Source organism: Sorex araneus, chromosome X (assembly GCF_027595985.1).
Source record: "Sorex araneus isolate mSorAra2 chromosome X, mSorAra2.pri, whole genome shotgun sequence".
NCBI classification, from domain to species: domain Eukaryota; kingdom Metazoa; phylum Chordata; class Mammalia; order Eulipotyphla; family Soricidae; genus Sorex; species Sorex araneus.
The window spans coordinates 230,262,318-230,279,756 of record NC_073313.1 but is presented as its reverse complement, the minus strand read 5'-3'; the positions used below and the strand labels follow the sequence as shown (position 1 = coordinate 230,279,756).

General features: G+C 43.0%; 1 protein-coding gene across 1 annotated transcript in view; it reads left to right on the top strand.

Annotated features, from left to right (window-relative positions):
- The window catches only part of RFTN2 (raftlin family member 2), a 73,078-nt gene that overhangs the window by 50,791 nt on the left and 4,848 nt on the right, over positions 1-17,439 (top strand). Inside the window, exon 8 of the mRNA XM_055121889.1 lies at positions 12,484-12,562. Within this exon, the coding sequence (XP_054977864.1) occupies positions 12,484-12,562 (79 nt within the window). The remainder of the gene's footprint in view (positions 1-12,483; positions 12,563-17,439) is intronic.

The following is a 17,439-nucleotide window of genomic DNA, read 5'->3' as shown; positions in this document are numbered from 1 at the left end:
TTCCTGACTTTCCTGGTTATTGTGGTTTTTGTGTGAGTATTACATTTATGATGGTGTGGATTTCCTTTGATCATGAAAATTGTTGCCTAAAGAACCCAGAACCCAAACTTTGCAATAAGACTTGAGCTTCTGCACTCAATGAGTGTGGTAAAGAAAAGGGAAGGAGGGGTATGGCAGCATTACGATTTAAATCCTCATTTAGAAAATTGCTATTCACTTTAAATCCAAGATAACAAAACCCAAAAATGTATATTGGGGGGCTGGAGTGATAGTACAGCAAGTAGGGCGTTTGCCTTGCACGTGGCCGACCTGGGTTCGATCCCCAGTTCGATCCATATGATCCCCCGAGCACTTCCAGGAGTAATTTCTGAGTACAGAGCCAAAAGTAAACCCTGAGCATCACCAGGTGTGACCCAAAAAGAAAAAAAAATGTATATTGGGTCAAGGATACAGCCTAGTAGTAGAGCACACACCTCATCTGCTTGAGGCCCTGGGTTCAAGCACCAGCATTAAAAGAGAAAAGTATCTCAGCAGTTGGATTCCTTCAAGCCACAAGCACACTAGAACATGCAGCAGCTATAGTTTGGATGTCAGGAACTCGGTGTAATATTACTGTTTGTTCTGTTCCTTCTCCTTTTGTAACTTGGGCCCTTCCCAGTGCCGGCATGTATACCGTATAGGGTGAAGGTAAAGGTTCACTGCTGTTATCTGATAACAGAATTTGCTGGGAGAACCTGTTTGTCCACTACCTTTCTATTCTTCTCCAAAAACACTTCCCTGTGGGCCTACCGTGCTCATACTGCTTCCGAACACACAAAGACAGTGTGTGGTCACCATGAGTGTCTTTCAGCATAAAAAAAAATACTACGGACAGATTCATTATGGTAGTGTCTGAAAGGTTTTTGTCTCTAAAACTAGAAAAATGGGAGTCCAATTTGAAGTTAATCACATCTTCACTTTTTTCCCCCTTTACTTTTGCTTTGTTTTCCTTTGGTTCTGGTTTTTGGAGCCACCCCAGGCAGTGATCCAGGTCACACCCAGGGTTCTGGAAGGCACAGCATGCACTCCTGCCCTTTCAGCACCTCTGGGGTCCTAACTACACCTCATTACAGCCTCACCAAGAACTGACTGTGATTCTGGATGTCACCTGACCTCTAAACCTCGGTTTCTACATCTGGAAAGCAATACAATAATATCAACTTTACTGGGCTGTCAGGATAACTAAGAGAAATATGCCAAGCACTTATGCTTATACATAAGAGGCTAATAATAGAGCTATTATATGGGACTTACCCTTCAGTAATACCAAAATCCCTAAATAACAGAGCTATTATATAGGCTCTACCACTTCAGCAATACCAAAAATCCTAAGAAGTTTAAAAATCACCAGTTGTGCAAGCTTAATACCCCCTAATAAATCAGCTTATGCTAACTCAGGATATTTCAGAAAACGTAAATATTGTAGTTATTTACATATAAAGCAGTCCTGGGAATTACATACCAAAAAACAAAAACAAAAGAAACAAGAAAATAACATTATTAAATATATACGCTCATATATGTGCTCCGAGAGGGACAGAGGAATCAAACTTGGGTCCGCCTCGTGCAAGGCAAACTCCCTACCCGCTGTGCTATGGCTCTTGGAGAGCCCGGCAAACTACCGAGAGTATCTTGCCTGCACGACAGAGCCTGGCAAGCTACCCGTGGCATATTCGAAAACATGCCAAAAACACTAACAAGTCTCACAGTGGAGACGTTACTGGTGCCCGCTCAAGGAAATTGATGAACAATGGGAAGACAGTGCTACAGTGCTGTATGTGTGCTCCCATACAAGGAAAATGGTCTTTCTTTGGAGGCAATTATGTCTGATAACTTAGAATCGCTGCCAAAGAAAGTTTTCTTCCTATAATATTTTATTGCATATATAGTAGTAAGCAAATTTAACTTTTTTTCCTATTTTGTATCCCCTAAAATGTAATAAAAATTATTACATTTTAATAATTTTTACATAAGATCTTCTCCCCTTTATTTCCATTGTTAAATAACAAAAATCCAACAGAATTCCTTTTAAAAATCTAGGAAATTGTGAACTGATTAGCTCGTAAGTTGGGCAATTTCCCCTCCAGCAAATAGAAGAAAATTCCAAAGAGCTGCACAAAATGAAAAGTTTTTAATCTACAGAAAGAGGGCAAAATAAGGCGAGTGGGAATCATTTCGCACTTCTCTCCCATACGGACTGGAAATAGGTTTGGTGACAGATTATCTCATCTTCCTTTGGGGAATGGAAAAAGTTGCCTCATTCTTTCTGACCAGGAAATTCCATCCTCACCATTTAAGTCTGCATTCCTGGGGAAGGTCCAAACTGCAGGTCTGTTAGGTATTAAGTCTTGGTGGGATCAGCACACTTGCCTGCATTTAACACTTTCATGGCACCAATCTGTTACTGCAGGCTAAGGTTATAGTTTCACAGAATGATGTGGATCACGCCACCATGGCTTAAAGCCGCACACCATGGAATGGTAATTTTGTGATGGGTAAAGTGATATTCTACTTATTGCTGTCAGCCCTGAAAACTTGACAGAACCGTTCTTCGTTATCATCATTATATAATTTTATAAGTGGGCCTGTTCTTGTCAGAAACCAAGGTGAAATGTGACATTAAATTAGTCCAAGCAAATTTAGGAGAGAATCAGTTTAGCTTAAGTAGGAGCTAATATTGCTGTCCCTTTTTTTTTTTTAATTAAAAAAAAAAAGTCACTGAAGTAAAATGAAAGAACCAAAGTTCTTTCTGTTTGGCCTCTCCAAAACAGTAGGATCACCACCCTCTCCCAGTACTCTGATTCAGAATGAATTTGGAGGGAGCTTGCCGCAGCCCACGCGGTCAACTTGAACCTTGGCCGGAGAGAGGGAATGAGAGTTGAGTAGGCTAGGGAGGACTGCATGCAACATGCGGCATATAGCAAGTTTATTGAAATCCAAGCGGGTTTATATAGTATTATTTTAGCAATGATCAGCAGGTTACATAAGTGGCATAAACATTATTAATCAAGTGGTGCAAGCAACTTTATTTTTGCCAATATTACTTGTTTTTCAGTTCCTTCTCTCAGCCTTGAGAAACATGGGAAAGCAGATGTGGCCTTGAGCATGGCCGTGGCAGACACGAGTCAGTCCTCCCTTCAGCCTCCTCTTGAGTCCAGCTGCCAGAGCATGGTGGCCCTTCAGCTTTTTTCACGAGGCAGGTCACCAGAGCATGGTGGCCCTTCAACCCCCTTTCCAGGCTGGCCACCAGAGCATGGTGGCCCTTCGGCCGCCTGTCAAGGTTGGCTGTCAGGGGATGACTCGCTCTCATGCCACATTTCTCCATACTCATTCCTGTTTACAGGAACTAAGGTAGGGGGTGCCTAGGCCCCCTTTTCACCCAGTCCCTGTTTACAGTGACAGAGGCAGAGAGTGCCTAGGCCCGTCCCCAACAGGAGCTCACTTTGATGAACAGTGAAACTCTTTCCAAACACTTTACATTATAAGAGAAAGGTGTGTGTGGGGGGCAGGGGGTGGTAGGGAAGCAATAGTGCAGCAGGTAGGGCGCTTGTCAGGGACCAGGCTTCAATCCCCAGCACCCGACATGGTCCCTGCCAGAAGTGATTCCTGAGTTTAGAGCCAGGAGTAATCCCTGAACGTTGCTCTGTGTGGCACCAAAACAAAACCAATAAAGAGGGAAAGAGCATTTTTGAACACCAGGAAGAAAAAGTATACAGCATCCTTTGTATCTCAGAAGACAAAACCTAGGGGTGTTGGGTCCTATAAATATGTCTTGTATTGAGAACAAAACTAGTTTGATCAGTTAATCTCAAGGGCAAGAGAGAAATAGCAAAAAGAGAAAATTACCTTCTCAAGACCATGTCAGGAGCCCCCTGTCTCTGTCCCAGGTTCTGTAACTCCAGGGCAAGAAAGACTCTGCAGCCTGCGGGGGCCACTGTCAGATCTGTGTAGTTATTTGTGTCACATCAGAGCTTCGGCAAACAGCAGTTTCCTTCAGATCCCCAAATGGCAGCCGAGACAGGAGTTCGTATAACGTACAGTCAAGTGAGTGACTATGGTTTCGGTTTGACCCATTCTACTGCACTTCTCTTGCCTTTCTAGTTTGAATTCCGTGCAGCTGGTATTGTGTCATTGGATTGGAGATTGGGCTCATCATGATCTCACCTGAGCAGCATCTTGGCACGGAGCTGTTGATAAGCCCATTTTGTTTTGTTAATGGGCAGTTTATCTAGTATATAATGCGCTTCAGTTATCACTCTTCTTCATCTGAGCTTTTCATGGGGAGTTGTCAGGAGGAGAAACTAAGTTGTGTTTTTAAGACACAGGCACTGGTTTTGGAGAAACACTTCAGGATAAAGGAACTTTGTAACTAAGCACATAGCTACAGAGATACAGGCTAAAACTGAAGTTTATTCTTTTGGTTTTAATATAAATTGCCAGGGCCAGAGAGATCATACGGGGGGGTGGGGGGGAAGGCCTTTGCCTTGCATGTTGCAGACGCTGATTCAGTAGCTCCCCCAGCACCAAATAGGGTGCTCTGAGTATTGGTAGACATGACCCCTGAGCACAGAGCCAGGAGTAGGCCCTGAACCCTGCCAGGTGTGGCAAAAAAAAAAAAAAGCAAACAAACAACAAGAAAATAATATGGTGATGGGCTGGAATGATAGCACAGTGGGTAGGGCGTTTGCCTTGCATGCGGCTGACCCGGGTTCAATTCCAGCATCCCATATGGTCCCCCAGCACCGCCAGGAGTAATTCCTGATGTAGATCCAGGAGTAACCCCTGTGCATCACTGAGTGTGACTTGAAAATCAATAACAATAATAATAATAATAATAAAAAGAAAATAATATGGTGATGGTGGTATCTGCTAAGAGCACAAAACTGAAAAAATAAGGTGGAATACTGTAAACTCCCTCTCTCTGAGAGCAGGAAGCATGAAAGCAGTCAGAAGAGTGTAAAGTGTAGTCAAGAAAATGTGATTACAGGTGAAGAAAACATTAAAGCTCTCTCCTAACTTAAAAAAGGTCAGGGCTGGAGCAATAGTCTAGCAGGTAGGGGGCTTGCTCTGCACAAAACCTACCTAGGTCTGGTCCTCCCAGCATCCCCCAAGCACTACCAGGAGTAATTCCTAAGTGTGAAGCCAGGAGTAACTCCTGAGTATCTCTGGTGTAGACCTCCCTCCCGCAATTTTTTTTTAAAGTCAGGAAAAGAAAAGGAAGAGTTTAGTGAGCTATTACTGTGCTCGAGGATTTGTGCAAGGATCTCAGCATCCACTATCTCACTGATGTTATTAGAACCATTATCTGCTATGCAGAAGAGAAACTGAGACTCAGAGAGATGGGGTGAAGAACTCAGCAGCACATAACTAAAAAGCAGGCGAACCAAGATGCAGACCCAGGGTCACCTGACTCGAAAGCCAGAAACACTTTCCTTGCATGCACTGAACCGTGTGATCAATCCATCCCAGGAAAATGGTGGATCAGCACTTACTTGGTACTGTGAAACTCTAGGACTGGACAAACCAATGTCCATCTGCCTCTGGTCCTGGTTCCTGCCAGGGCTATGAATCCGTCCCCAGCTCTTTCTTCACACTATCTGCCTCCTTTCCTGCCCATACCACAAACAGGAGCTTCAGGCCTAGGGAATGAACGAAACCCACTTCCCCAGAGGTTGCTGCAGTTCTGGGAGCTTCTTGTCCTTCTTCCAGGCTCACCCCTCTTTATATCCGATCTGAGATGTGCATTCAAGAGCTTCCTTGAGCTTTATATGTTCATCTTCTAGTTGTTAACTCTCAGCACTTCAACTGAACTGGTCTGAGCAGATGCCGGGTCCTGCCTTTGCGCCTCTCAGTTGACCCGAGGTGCTGGGCCAGTCTCAGCTTCCAGGGCATCTGGAGCCAGGTACTTTCCAGGCCTGCTTCTTCCTATCCCTCTCTCAGCCTGGGCTCCCCTCCCCGTTCATTCTAACTGTCCCTCCTCCCCGCCCCCCCCCCCCCCCGCCTTGGCTGTGGGCAACTAACTTAGCCCTCCTGTGCTACCCTGGCTGACGGTTAATGCCACTTGCTCGGAAGGGAAGGCTGCAGGGAATAAGCTCACATCATTGCACTCTTCCCCTTACCCAGTTTATACTCACAGTCTATATTCATTTTCTTTAATTAATATTTTTATTAAATCACCATGTGGAAAATTACAAAGCTTTCAGGCTTAACTCTCGGTTTTACAATGCCCAAACAACCATCCCTTCACCAGTGCATATTCCACCACCAAAAAAACCCAGTATACTCCCACCCCCCCAGCCCCCCAGCACCCCCACCCGCCTGTGTAACTGATAAATTTCACTTTAATTTCTCTTTACTTTGGTTACATTCAGTATTTCAACAAAAAACTATTATTGTTTGGAGTTTCCTCCCTAGAATCAGACCTGAAGAGATATGAGGTCTCTTTTGGATTTCTGTATTTCAGTAACTGTATTTTAGTAACTAAGTCCAGGGAAATTTCTGGCAGAAATTGGATCATTGCAAGCTTGTACCTCTCATTAGTGATCCTCATAAACTGGCGGTTGTCCTGCCCTCCCCCCACCCCGCAAGGAAAAGGTGAGGAGAAGTGAGAGAAAAACCTTTCCCCTCCTGGGCAGGCATGGAGACATTTCTGCAAGAAGCTGCAGGTACCAAAAGTAGTTTAGCTAGCTCTGGAATCATGCTCGTGCAGCTGTGGAGAGGCCACACAGGTGCAGCCGCCGGGGTCACATCTCGGCGGAGAGCCCACACTCTATACTCTTGACCCAACACATGTTTTGCCACAACTTGTATGTATTTCTTCAGAACTCATGTGTCAAGTAAGTGCCATTAAGCAGCCATTCAGATGCTTAATTTTCCTCAGGATCTGAAAGAACATCCTTACGTGCCTCCCAGGAAGAGACTGAGACTGAATTACTCAGTTAACTAGCAGAGTTGGGGGGTTGGGGGGATGAAACTGTATCAGAAGAGGAGTTGTTGAACCAGTCCTGGGGAATATTCTGGGCAGCTGAAATGTTCTGATTCTGTCATGGCCTCACAGTCAGATTCCCAGGAACCTGCTCTCTAGGGCAAATGTTCTGTCCCAGCTCAGTAAACAGGATGACAGCCGGTGTCACTGGACATTCTGAGGGACTTGCCTGCCGTGCCAAATAGCTCTCCCTCTTTCCGGAAAGCGTTGACCTTTTCCCTGGCTTTACTGTGATTAGATTCTTCCAACCAAAAGTTCTTCTTGGTCTCTCAAAAAATAGCAGAACCTGTTTCAAGTCAGAATGGTCTTTAGAAAACCAGCAGCAGAGACATCAGACGTAGTTCTCACTCAGCTGACTCTAAACTTGACCTTCCAAAGTCTTACCTGCTGACGGTTGGAGAGATACAGCAGGTGGGGCACTGGCTTTGTAGCTGACCCAGGTTCAATCCCCAACACCACATAAGGTCCTCTGAACACTGAAATCTTAAATGACAACTGGAGACTGTCAGAAGAGGACCAGCCTTTGAGAAACCAAGTCCACATTCACTGTTTTGCCCTCTGAGAAATGGCTGGGAAACTTGTTCTAGGCCAAACATCATATCCTAGTGCACTGACTCGTCCAGTTCTATGGCTAGAAAAAAAGCCAATTCCAAGTCACTTGTGTTCCCTACCCTGACATGCTCCTGCTTTCCAGTCAAGAAGAAAACTTTTACTCTGAGCCTTCTCAGTTTTGAGAGGTTCTCGGCCTGCTTCCCTCACTTGACTTTACCTAAAACACACCTGAAACAATACTCACAAACCTCTTCTCTGTTCTCCTGTAACTTTGTCCGTGATTCACATCCTGGGAAGATCATCTTGAACCTGTGTCTTCCTCCTCACGTGTAACTCCATATCCTCTGCCCTTCTGTCACTCACACGTCCTTCTGTGAATGGAGGAAGTAGAAGACAACCCCATCTGTTGAGCTCCCAGAGGCCAACACAGTGAGTGGGGTAGTCTCAAGAACATCACCTTACTTATCCTTCACAGGGTCCTTAGCAGGTCTTGCTTAAGTCATTAGTTCTTCAGTGCTACAAGAGAATTGGGGTTTGAGCCAAGAAACTGGTTGCAAAACCATTGCCTTATTTATACCAATATTAAAAAAAAATTAAAACAGGTTACATGGTCTATTTTCCAATCCATTCAACATTGTATAATGAAAAGGGGGTGAAATCAGATGAGAGGGGGGTGGGGGATGTGGCTCTGTAATACAGTACTTGCCTTGCATGTGTGGGCTTCTGGATTTGATCCCCAGCCCTGCCAAAATATAAAATAAAAGGATTTGGGATTGGAGAGATAGCACAGTGGATAGAGCATTTTCCTTGCACACAGCTGACCCGGGTTCAATCCCCGGCACTCCATATAATCCTCTGAGCACAGAGCCAGGAGTGATCCTTGAGTACAGCCAGGTATAGACCAAAACAAAAATAAATAAAACAAAAGGATTAGAAAGAGGGCCAAGAAGGTAACTCAAATGGTCGGAGCACACACCATGCATGTGTGAGACCCTAAGTTCAATAAAATGGCATCGTGACCCCTGGAATACTGCTGGGTGTGGGCCCCAGTAACTCTGGGCCCAAGAAACCCAAGAAACAGCATATTTATAGCCGAGAGCACTGAATAATCTTAGTGTTGCTGGAACCAGACTGCATATTGCTGGAAGAGCAAAACAGGAGCTTCCCATGGGCTAGAGAGATATCTCAAAGAGCTGGAGGGCCTGGGTTTTATCCCAGACCTCATGATTCCCCTGAGCACTACCATGAGCACCCCTGAGATGGGGTAGTCCATAAACACAACTGGATGTGACCCCCAAATACACAAAAATTGCTTTCCAAATATACACCTGTTCTATTTTCTGCTAGTTCCTTTCCTTATGCTCACACTGCTCTCTCCTGATGGCTCAAGGGATTCCCAGAAGCTGTGTTTCATTCCGACTTGCTTCTTCCAGCTGAAGATGAGGTCGTATTAAAATGAGATTACAGGGATAGAGGGAAGTGGTCACTCTGGACTGGGACTAGGTGCTGAAAGGAGGTCAAGTGCCATACATGGTACCCTATCAGTAACGGTGTGGTAAACAACATTGCCTAAAAGGAAATTTTAAAAAAGGAATAAAGGAAAAAGACAATGTCTGCCATAGAGGCAGGCTGGGGGATGGAGGGATATTACAGGGACATTGGTGGAAGGAAGTGGTGAAGGGATTAATGTTGGAACATTGTTCTTCTGAAACAGCCGACCAGGGTTCGATCCCTGGCATCCTGCATGGTCCCCCAAGTACTGTCAGGAGTAATTTCTGAACACGGAGCCAGGAGTAACCCCTGTGCATTGCTGATATAGCCCCCAAAAAACAAAACAAACCAAAAAGAATGAGAATACAGGGTCTGGCTATGTGGCTGTGGTTCAAGTGACAGAACACATGTGTGACTTGTTTGAAACCCTGAGTTCCAACCCCTCACTGCTTCTCGTAGTTCCCCAGAACAACCAGAGGTATGACCATGCCCCACTTCCCAACTAATAATCAGTCAATCAAATGTGATCAGACTAGAAGCTTTGTGTTTTGTTTTGCTCTGTAAGAAGCCACACCTAGGCTGTTGGGAGAAGCATGTGGTGCCAGGGACAGAACCGAAGGCTCCCATGTGCAAAGCCTGTGCCCAGCCCATCTGTCCTGCCTCATCTCCCCAGCCCAAACAGTGTTTCAAAAATAAAAATAAAAAAATTAAAATGAGTCTCATTTACCACTCTGGTGGAAGAATTCTTTCTCAAAATTCAACAGTAGTATCACTAAATTTGAGGTTTTCGAATGATGTGTGGGGTTGATGAAAACCACTCAGGCTAGCGTTTCAATGTTTCATTTGTTTTCCAGAAAGAAAGATCTTGGCATAAAATTCAGCTAATAGTGAGGTTTTGTGTGGGGTTTTTTGCATAATAAAAGTAACTGAGCAACATTAGCTACAGACCTCCTCCCCATAAATCCATGGAGACTGTGTGAAAAACATTTCAGGCACTTCCAGACTTCAAGTCGTCTTTGGCAAGGGGTAATTTGCCATGATGATAGTTAAATAAGTAGAATACTGAGTAGCTGATTGCAAAGAAACATCTGAAAATGAAGCTAGCATATAAATTGAAGATGCATACAAATTTCTTTACATCTGATAGCCCAGATGAATCTCTTCTTTTTGTAAGGCAAATTTGGCAATGTGTAACAGGAAATTTAAATCATATTCTTTTGAAAAATTATATGATTTATTATTTTATTTACTGGGGGACACACCCAACAGTGCTCAGGAGCTACTTGTGGCTCTGTGCTCAGGATCATTCCTCATAGTGCTCAGGAGACCATATGTGATGCCAGGGATCAAACCCGTGTTGGCCACATGCAAGGTAAGGGTCTTAACCCTTGTACCATCTCTTTAGGTAACATAAATAATTTTTTTTTTCTTTTTGGGTCACACCTGGCAATGCACAGGGATTACTCCTGGCTGTGTGCTCAGGAATCACCCCTGGCGGCGCTCAGAGGACCATATGGGATGCTGGGAGTTGAACCCGGGTCGGCCGCATGCAGGGCAAACGCCCTACCCACAGTGCTATTGCTCTAGCCCCCAATTTTTTAAAAATTTTCTAAAAAATATTATGGTCTATTCCACTTTTGAGAAATATCTCAAGGAAATAAGCCATTTTAATAAAGAAAACTCTTAATATTTCTGTAGTTGATTGATATGTAATTAGCAGGACACTGAAAAAAGCCTTTTTATTTTCCAATAATAAAGGAAAGGCTTAGTGCATTTTGATGTCTTAATTATTTGAGATACTATGTAGCTCTCAAGAATATGGTCACGGGGCCCAGGAAATAGTAGAGCGTGGGTTGTAGTCCCTGGCACCACATAGTCCCTTCATCATTTGTGGGTGCAGCCCTGGAAGCTCATCTGCACCACCTGGGAGGTCCCCCCTAAAAAAAAAAAAAGAATATAGTCACATGGGCTGGAGAGATAGCTCAACTACCTGGAGTTTTTGCATGTGGAACCCTGGGGTTTGATCTCTGGTACCGTCAGGAACGACCTCTGAGCACTGAGCCAGAAGTCATCACCAAGTAGTGCTGGGTGTGACTCAAAAGTGGCAAAAAGAATACACAACAGCAACAAAAATAATATGGTACAGTGCACAAACAAGGAAAGGGTGGCCATTGAAACACATGGAACACAGATGTGTGTGTATATGTATATGTATGTGTGTGTGTGTACATATTGAAAGATGAGTAAGGAGAGACTGCTAAAATCTCAGGGCTGGAAGGAATAGAAACGTTACTGGTGCCCACTCGAGTAAATCGGTGAACAATGGGATGACAGTGACAGATGTATGTATGTATGGGTTGGAGCGATAGCACAGTGGGTAGGGCGTTTGCCTTGCATGCAGCCGACCCAGGTTTGATTTCTCTGCCACTCTCGGAGAGCCCGGCAAGCTACCGAGAGTATCTTGCCCGCATGGCAGAGCCTGGCAAGCTACCCGTGGCGTATTCGAATGCCAAAAACAGTAACAATTCTCACAATGGAGACGTTACTGGTACCTGCTCAAGCAAATCGTTAAGCAACGGGATGACAGTGATACAGTGATATGTATGTATGTATGTATGTGTGTGTGTGTGTGTGTATTGAATCACAGTAAATTAGAGCACTAAAAAATTGTTCATGATTGCTTTTAAGTTATACAATGTTCCAACACCCATCCCCCCACCAGTATAATTTTCCAGCACCAGTATCCCCAGTTTCCCTCCCACTCCTTCAAGTCACCCCCACCCCAGCCTGCCTTATAGCAGGCACCTCTCTTTTCTCTCTCTCTTTCTCTCTTATTTTAGGCATTATGATTTGTGATATAGATGCTAAAAGGTAATCATGTATATCCCTTTATCTTCCTTCATCACTTAGTTCTTGTTTAGAGGAACATAGGTATATTGTAGTTATTAAAGACATGCAGAAGTACACTTGATAAGAATGGCTAGGGATGAAACTAGCAAAAAGATGAAACTAGCAAATGACATTATGACTCTACACTTTCCTTTTGCAATGGCCATATTCAGGTTTTTTTTTTTTGCTTTTTTTTGGGGGGGTCACACCCAGCGATGCTCAGGGGTTACTCCTGGCTTTGCACTCAGGAATTACTCCTGACCATATGGGATGCCGGGGATCGAACCCGGGTCGGCCAAGTGCAAGGCAAACGCCCTCCCCGCTGTGCTATCGCTCCAGCCCCCATATTCAGTTTTTAGGATGTTGTACATTTTTTTTCCTGCTGTAACCTATATTAAATTAAAACTCACAATTATTTTTGGCTCATAAGATGATTTTACAGAGAATTCTAGAACATTCTACCAAAGTATGGAATACAGAGAATTACAGAGAATCACAAATACTAATGCTATTCTTTTTGTTTACAGTGAAGGGAATTTAGCAACAAAGCAGGTTGTATTCCTTCAGAGACCTATTATGTGGAACTCAGCCTCTCAAACGCCAGAAGTAAGTAAAACTGATTCTTTATTAACTGACTGTCACAAAGATCCGTTTAAGCATCAGTTGTCATTGTAATTCTAAGTAGTGAATGCAGGGAAAGTGCCCAGCACCAGACAGCATGAGACAGCTCTGAAGGGCACCAGGATATATCCCACAAATCTTCCATATGGATTATGTTGAGCTGAAGGCAATTAAACAGTAGACACAGTAGGAACTCTCTACCCTCTCCCTTTCTGGCAAAAAGCAAATATTTGATCTCCACACCTGCCCCACCCCACTGCATCCTTTTTGTTTGTTTGGTTGGTTGGTTTTGGGGGTCATACCGGATGGGCAGGTGAACTCAGGGATTACTCCTGGCTTTGCACTCAGGAATCATTCCTGGCAGTGCTTCGGGGACATAAAGGATGCTAGGGATCTAACCCAAGTGGGCCGCAGGCAAGGCAAACACCTTAACTGCTATACTATTGCTCTGGCCCCTTAGTTTCCCTTTTTATTTTTACATTTTGGAGAAAGACTTTAGGGCCATAGTTGGCAGTGTTCAGGGGCTACTCACGTCTGGCCAAGTGCTCACGCTTCTGGCCATGTGCTTAAGCATCATTCCTGGCCCTGTGCTCAGGGATCAATTCTGGCAGAACTCAGACATCCTTAGAGCTCAAAGCCACAGTGCTCCCGACAGGCCCCAGTGGCTCAAGGTCACAGATTGATTAAATATTCTGTGCAGATGCTGGGGTGACATTAGAGAGAGACAATGGACAGAAAGTTTTTTCATTCTTTCTCATTCCTCAAAGAAACTTCTCACCACATGACATCCTTTTCTTCCTTTCTCCTTTTCTAATATTCTACAAGTGGCAAAGATCATAAGAATTCCCAGCTTCAGAGGATTTTGAATAAGGGTCCTGTGGTCCATGTGTATGAAGATAAAAGTCCCAAATTCAACTTTTTCCCAGGCTCTTTACTTAGGATGAGATATTATTTATCTCTGGGGGTGGGGGAATATAAAAAAAGTTTTCAAGGCCATCCCCCCTTTTTTTGTTTAATATTTTGTGGATCTATGAGTATGAGTAATCTTTATTTTTACATCATTTTAATATAAAATTACTGGTTCACTATATATATATTCTAGAAGGAAGTATTTAAATAGTTTGCATCAATAAAGAGGCCAAGTAAACAAGAAACTCATGTTTTAGAATTTAGAATTCTGCTTCTAAATGAGTTTACTTCAACAGAAGCCTGATTTTCCTGCAGGAAAACCCAGGAGAGAAAGATTGTTTCAGGGCAAAATACATAGGTGGTTTAGACTGGCAGTTAAGTATCAATCTAATAGCTAAAATGAAAAACCAATTTGTAAATTCTTGTACAATCTAGAAACAACCTGCTACTGTATCTCAAAAGTAGCGTTGGGAATGTAGAACATTAATGTCACCACAGAGTTCATTTAGATATCTCACATGTATTTTCTTTCTAGCTGGGGTTCGGGATTTTGGGCCAGACCAGGCTATGCTCAGGGATCATTCCTGGCTTTGCTCAGGGACTGTATGTGGTGCCAGGAAATGAACCAGTTTGACTGCATGCACGACAAATCCCTTAACCCCTGCACTATGTCCTGTCCCACTTGTGTACTTTCCATAAACTGGAATTAAAATATGCCAAGAAAAAAATTATAGCTATGGATTCTTACTTCACAGTTTGAAATTATACTTCAGAATCAGTTATTGTTGGTTTGCTCTCTCAAACCTGTGTTCTGGCTTGAACACGTATCTCACTTGCTTGTCTGCATATCGTGGCTGGCTAGCTTGCACTTTCAAGTTCATGTTCTTTATTAAACACATATTCCTTTACTTCTCTCTCCTCATATCTTTCAAAGTTTCAGTCAGTCAAAACTATCTGGGGCCCAGAGTGATAGTACAGCAGGTCGGATGTTTGCCTGCACGCAGCCAACCCAGGTTCAATCCCTGGCACCCCATATCTTCCCTAGAGCTCACCAGGAGTGAACCCTGAGCTCAGAGCCAGGAGTAAGCCCTGAGCACCACTGGGTGTGGCAAAATAAATAAAAATGTTAATAATTAAAAATAAAAGCAACTTGCTTCACTAAAAAAAACCAGGGCAAAACTTGTAGGTGGTTTAGATTCGAGGTTATTGTTCGCCAAGGGATAATGGCAGGGGATTGCTTCATTTATAGTCTTCAAAGCATTTTTTTTTCCAAAGAGAGCATTTTTTTATTCACATTTAAATAGGAGTACTAAAACCACATTCAATTTTGGAAACTATAATCTTAAGACACTCTGTTTATATTTAAACCACAATACAGAATGCCTTTTCTATTTATTATAAAAATAATAAATACTCATTATAGGATATTGGTAAAATAAGGAAAAATAAACTTAAAAGTAAAATAGAAATAAAATTACATAAAATCTTCTAACTCTAACATTCACCAATTCCCTCCTTACCTGTTCGGGTTTTCTGTTTCGGCCTCCCCATTGCAGATGTCGGATACCAGGGCTCCACTTGTGGCCGCTTGTCAAGGCATTTTTTTCAAAGGTGTTTAATTCTAAAAATAGCTGGGGAAAAGCTGAGGCCTTTCAAGTATTTCAGTAAGGTTATCAGTGAGCTTCATTCAAATAATAAGTATCAGAGCTCAAAAGTTTGAGACTTTTCAAGTATTGCACTCAGATACACAGTGAGTTTCATTTAAATAAGTATCAGAGCTAGAGAGAGCTCAGTGAACTAAAGCTTATGCCTTGCATGCAGGAGCCCTGAGTTCTACTTCCAGCACTGTAGGTCCCAAGCACTGCTGAATATGGCCACAAAACAAAATAAGAGTAATAATAAATAAGATATAAATTTTGTGGATGAGTAGAAACTGGCCAAGAGTTCAACCTTGAAATTAAGTTTCTCTTTCATCTCCTGAGATATAAGCTTTCCTGTATTCAGTTGTACTCAACATATTCTTTTAAGTAATGTTCTATTAAAAAAAAGTTAAACAAGCTTAACTTTTTTGTTGAAACAAATATCATGTCCTGTTGTCAGGAAGGGAATTGAGAATTGCATAATGAAGAAAATCGTTGAAAGTTTATTCTCCTGAATAAACTTTAGAGATTTGTTTTCTATTTCACAGGGATGTTTTATGCACTATTTAAGATTAAGAATTGTCCTTTTTGCTTTTGTGTGTGTGTGGTGCCAGTGATCACACCCAGAGTATCACATGCCAAGTTGGTGCTCTGCCACTGAGCCTCATCCCCGGCCTGAGAATTTTTTGAAACATGGAAAATCCACTGTCACTGTCACTGTCATCACGTTGCTCATCGATTTGTTCAAGCAGGCACGTCTCTCATTGTGAGACTTATTGTTACTGTTTTTGGCATATTGAATACGCCACGGGTAGCTTGCCAGGCTCTGCAGTGTGGGCGCGATACTCTCGGTAGCTTGCTGGACTCTCCGAGAGGGGTGGAAGAATGGGTCTGCCACGTGAAAGGCGAACGCCCTACCACTATGCTATTGGTCCAGCCCATGGAAAATACACGTTTAGAATATTTAGTTAGTTTCTTTTGAAGGTTTTACCAAGTATTAGTTAGGACCTACTCTGAGCTCAGTGCCTGGGGGCCACTCGTGGAGGGGCACAGGGAAGCATAAGGTACTGGAGATGTGATCAGGAGCTCCCACATACAAAGCCTGCATGCCAGCCCTTTGAACTTACTCCCTGGCAAAGATATTTGAGTAAAAAAAAAAAAAGTCAATTTTGCTAAAGCTACTAAAAAATTGTTTATTATAGTAAAATAGAAAACATTTAGAAAAAAAAGGAGAAAATTTTTATAAAATAGGAGTGGGAAGATTGCTTCAACATGATACCAAAAGCATAATCTACTCACCCACCAAAAAAAAAAAAAAGATAAATTCTACTTCAACAAAAATTTGAAAGTCTACATCTGTAAGTAGTGAAGAAAAGACAAATTAGGGCCTGGGAAGGAAAAGAATACTCATGACAGGGGCTGGAGCAATAGCACAGTGGGTAGGGCATTTGCCTTGCACGCGGCCGGCCCAGGTTCGATTCCCAGCATCCCATATGGTCTCCTGAGCACGGCCAGGGATAATTCCTGAGTGCAGAGCCAGGAATAACCCCTGTGTGTTGCCGGGTATGACCCCCCCCCAAAAAAAAGCAAAAAAAAAAAAAGAATACTCATGACAAAGGACTTAAAAGCAGTACAAGCAGAACGTAGTAAGAGCTCTCAAAAGTTAACAATAAGAAAACAAATAACCCAGTTTAAAAAGTAGTTAAGCTGGGGCTGGAGCGATAGCACAGCAGGTAGGGTATTGCCTTGCATCTGGGTTCGATTTCCAGCATCCCATATGGTCCCCTAAGCACCAACAGGAGTAATTCCTGAGTGCAGAGCCAGGAGTAACCCCTGTGCATTGCCAGGTGTGACCCAAAACGCAAAAAAAAAAAAAAAAAAAAAAAAAAAAGTTAAGGGTCTGGGGAGGTAGCTCAAATAGTAGAGCACAAGCCTGGCCCATACGGTGATACAGTGCACTGGGTCAGTGACCCTCGGCACTATTTTAGAGTTACTCAGAGTTTCCGTGTTAGATATTCTGTCTTTAACTTTTGAATCTTAGATTTTGTGGCTGCTTATTGACTCATCTGGTAGTGAATTAGTTGGGCTCGAGGTGTGGTCCAGTAGTAGAGAATATGCTTTGCATATTCTGTGAGAACCTTGGTTTATTACCCAGCAGCAGAAGAAAAAAAAATAGAAGTGATTTACTGTGCATATCTCATTATTTTGAATACTCAATTCTTAAGGTAGTCCTTCCTGAGTAAATTAAGAGTTGGCTTCTGTTGGTTGGTATATGGTAAGGACTTTATCGCAGCATTCACCAGTGGCCCTGGC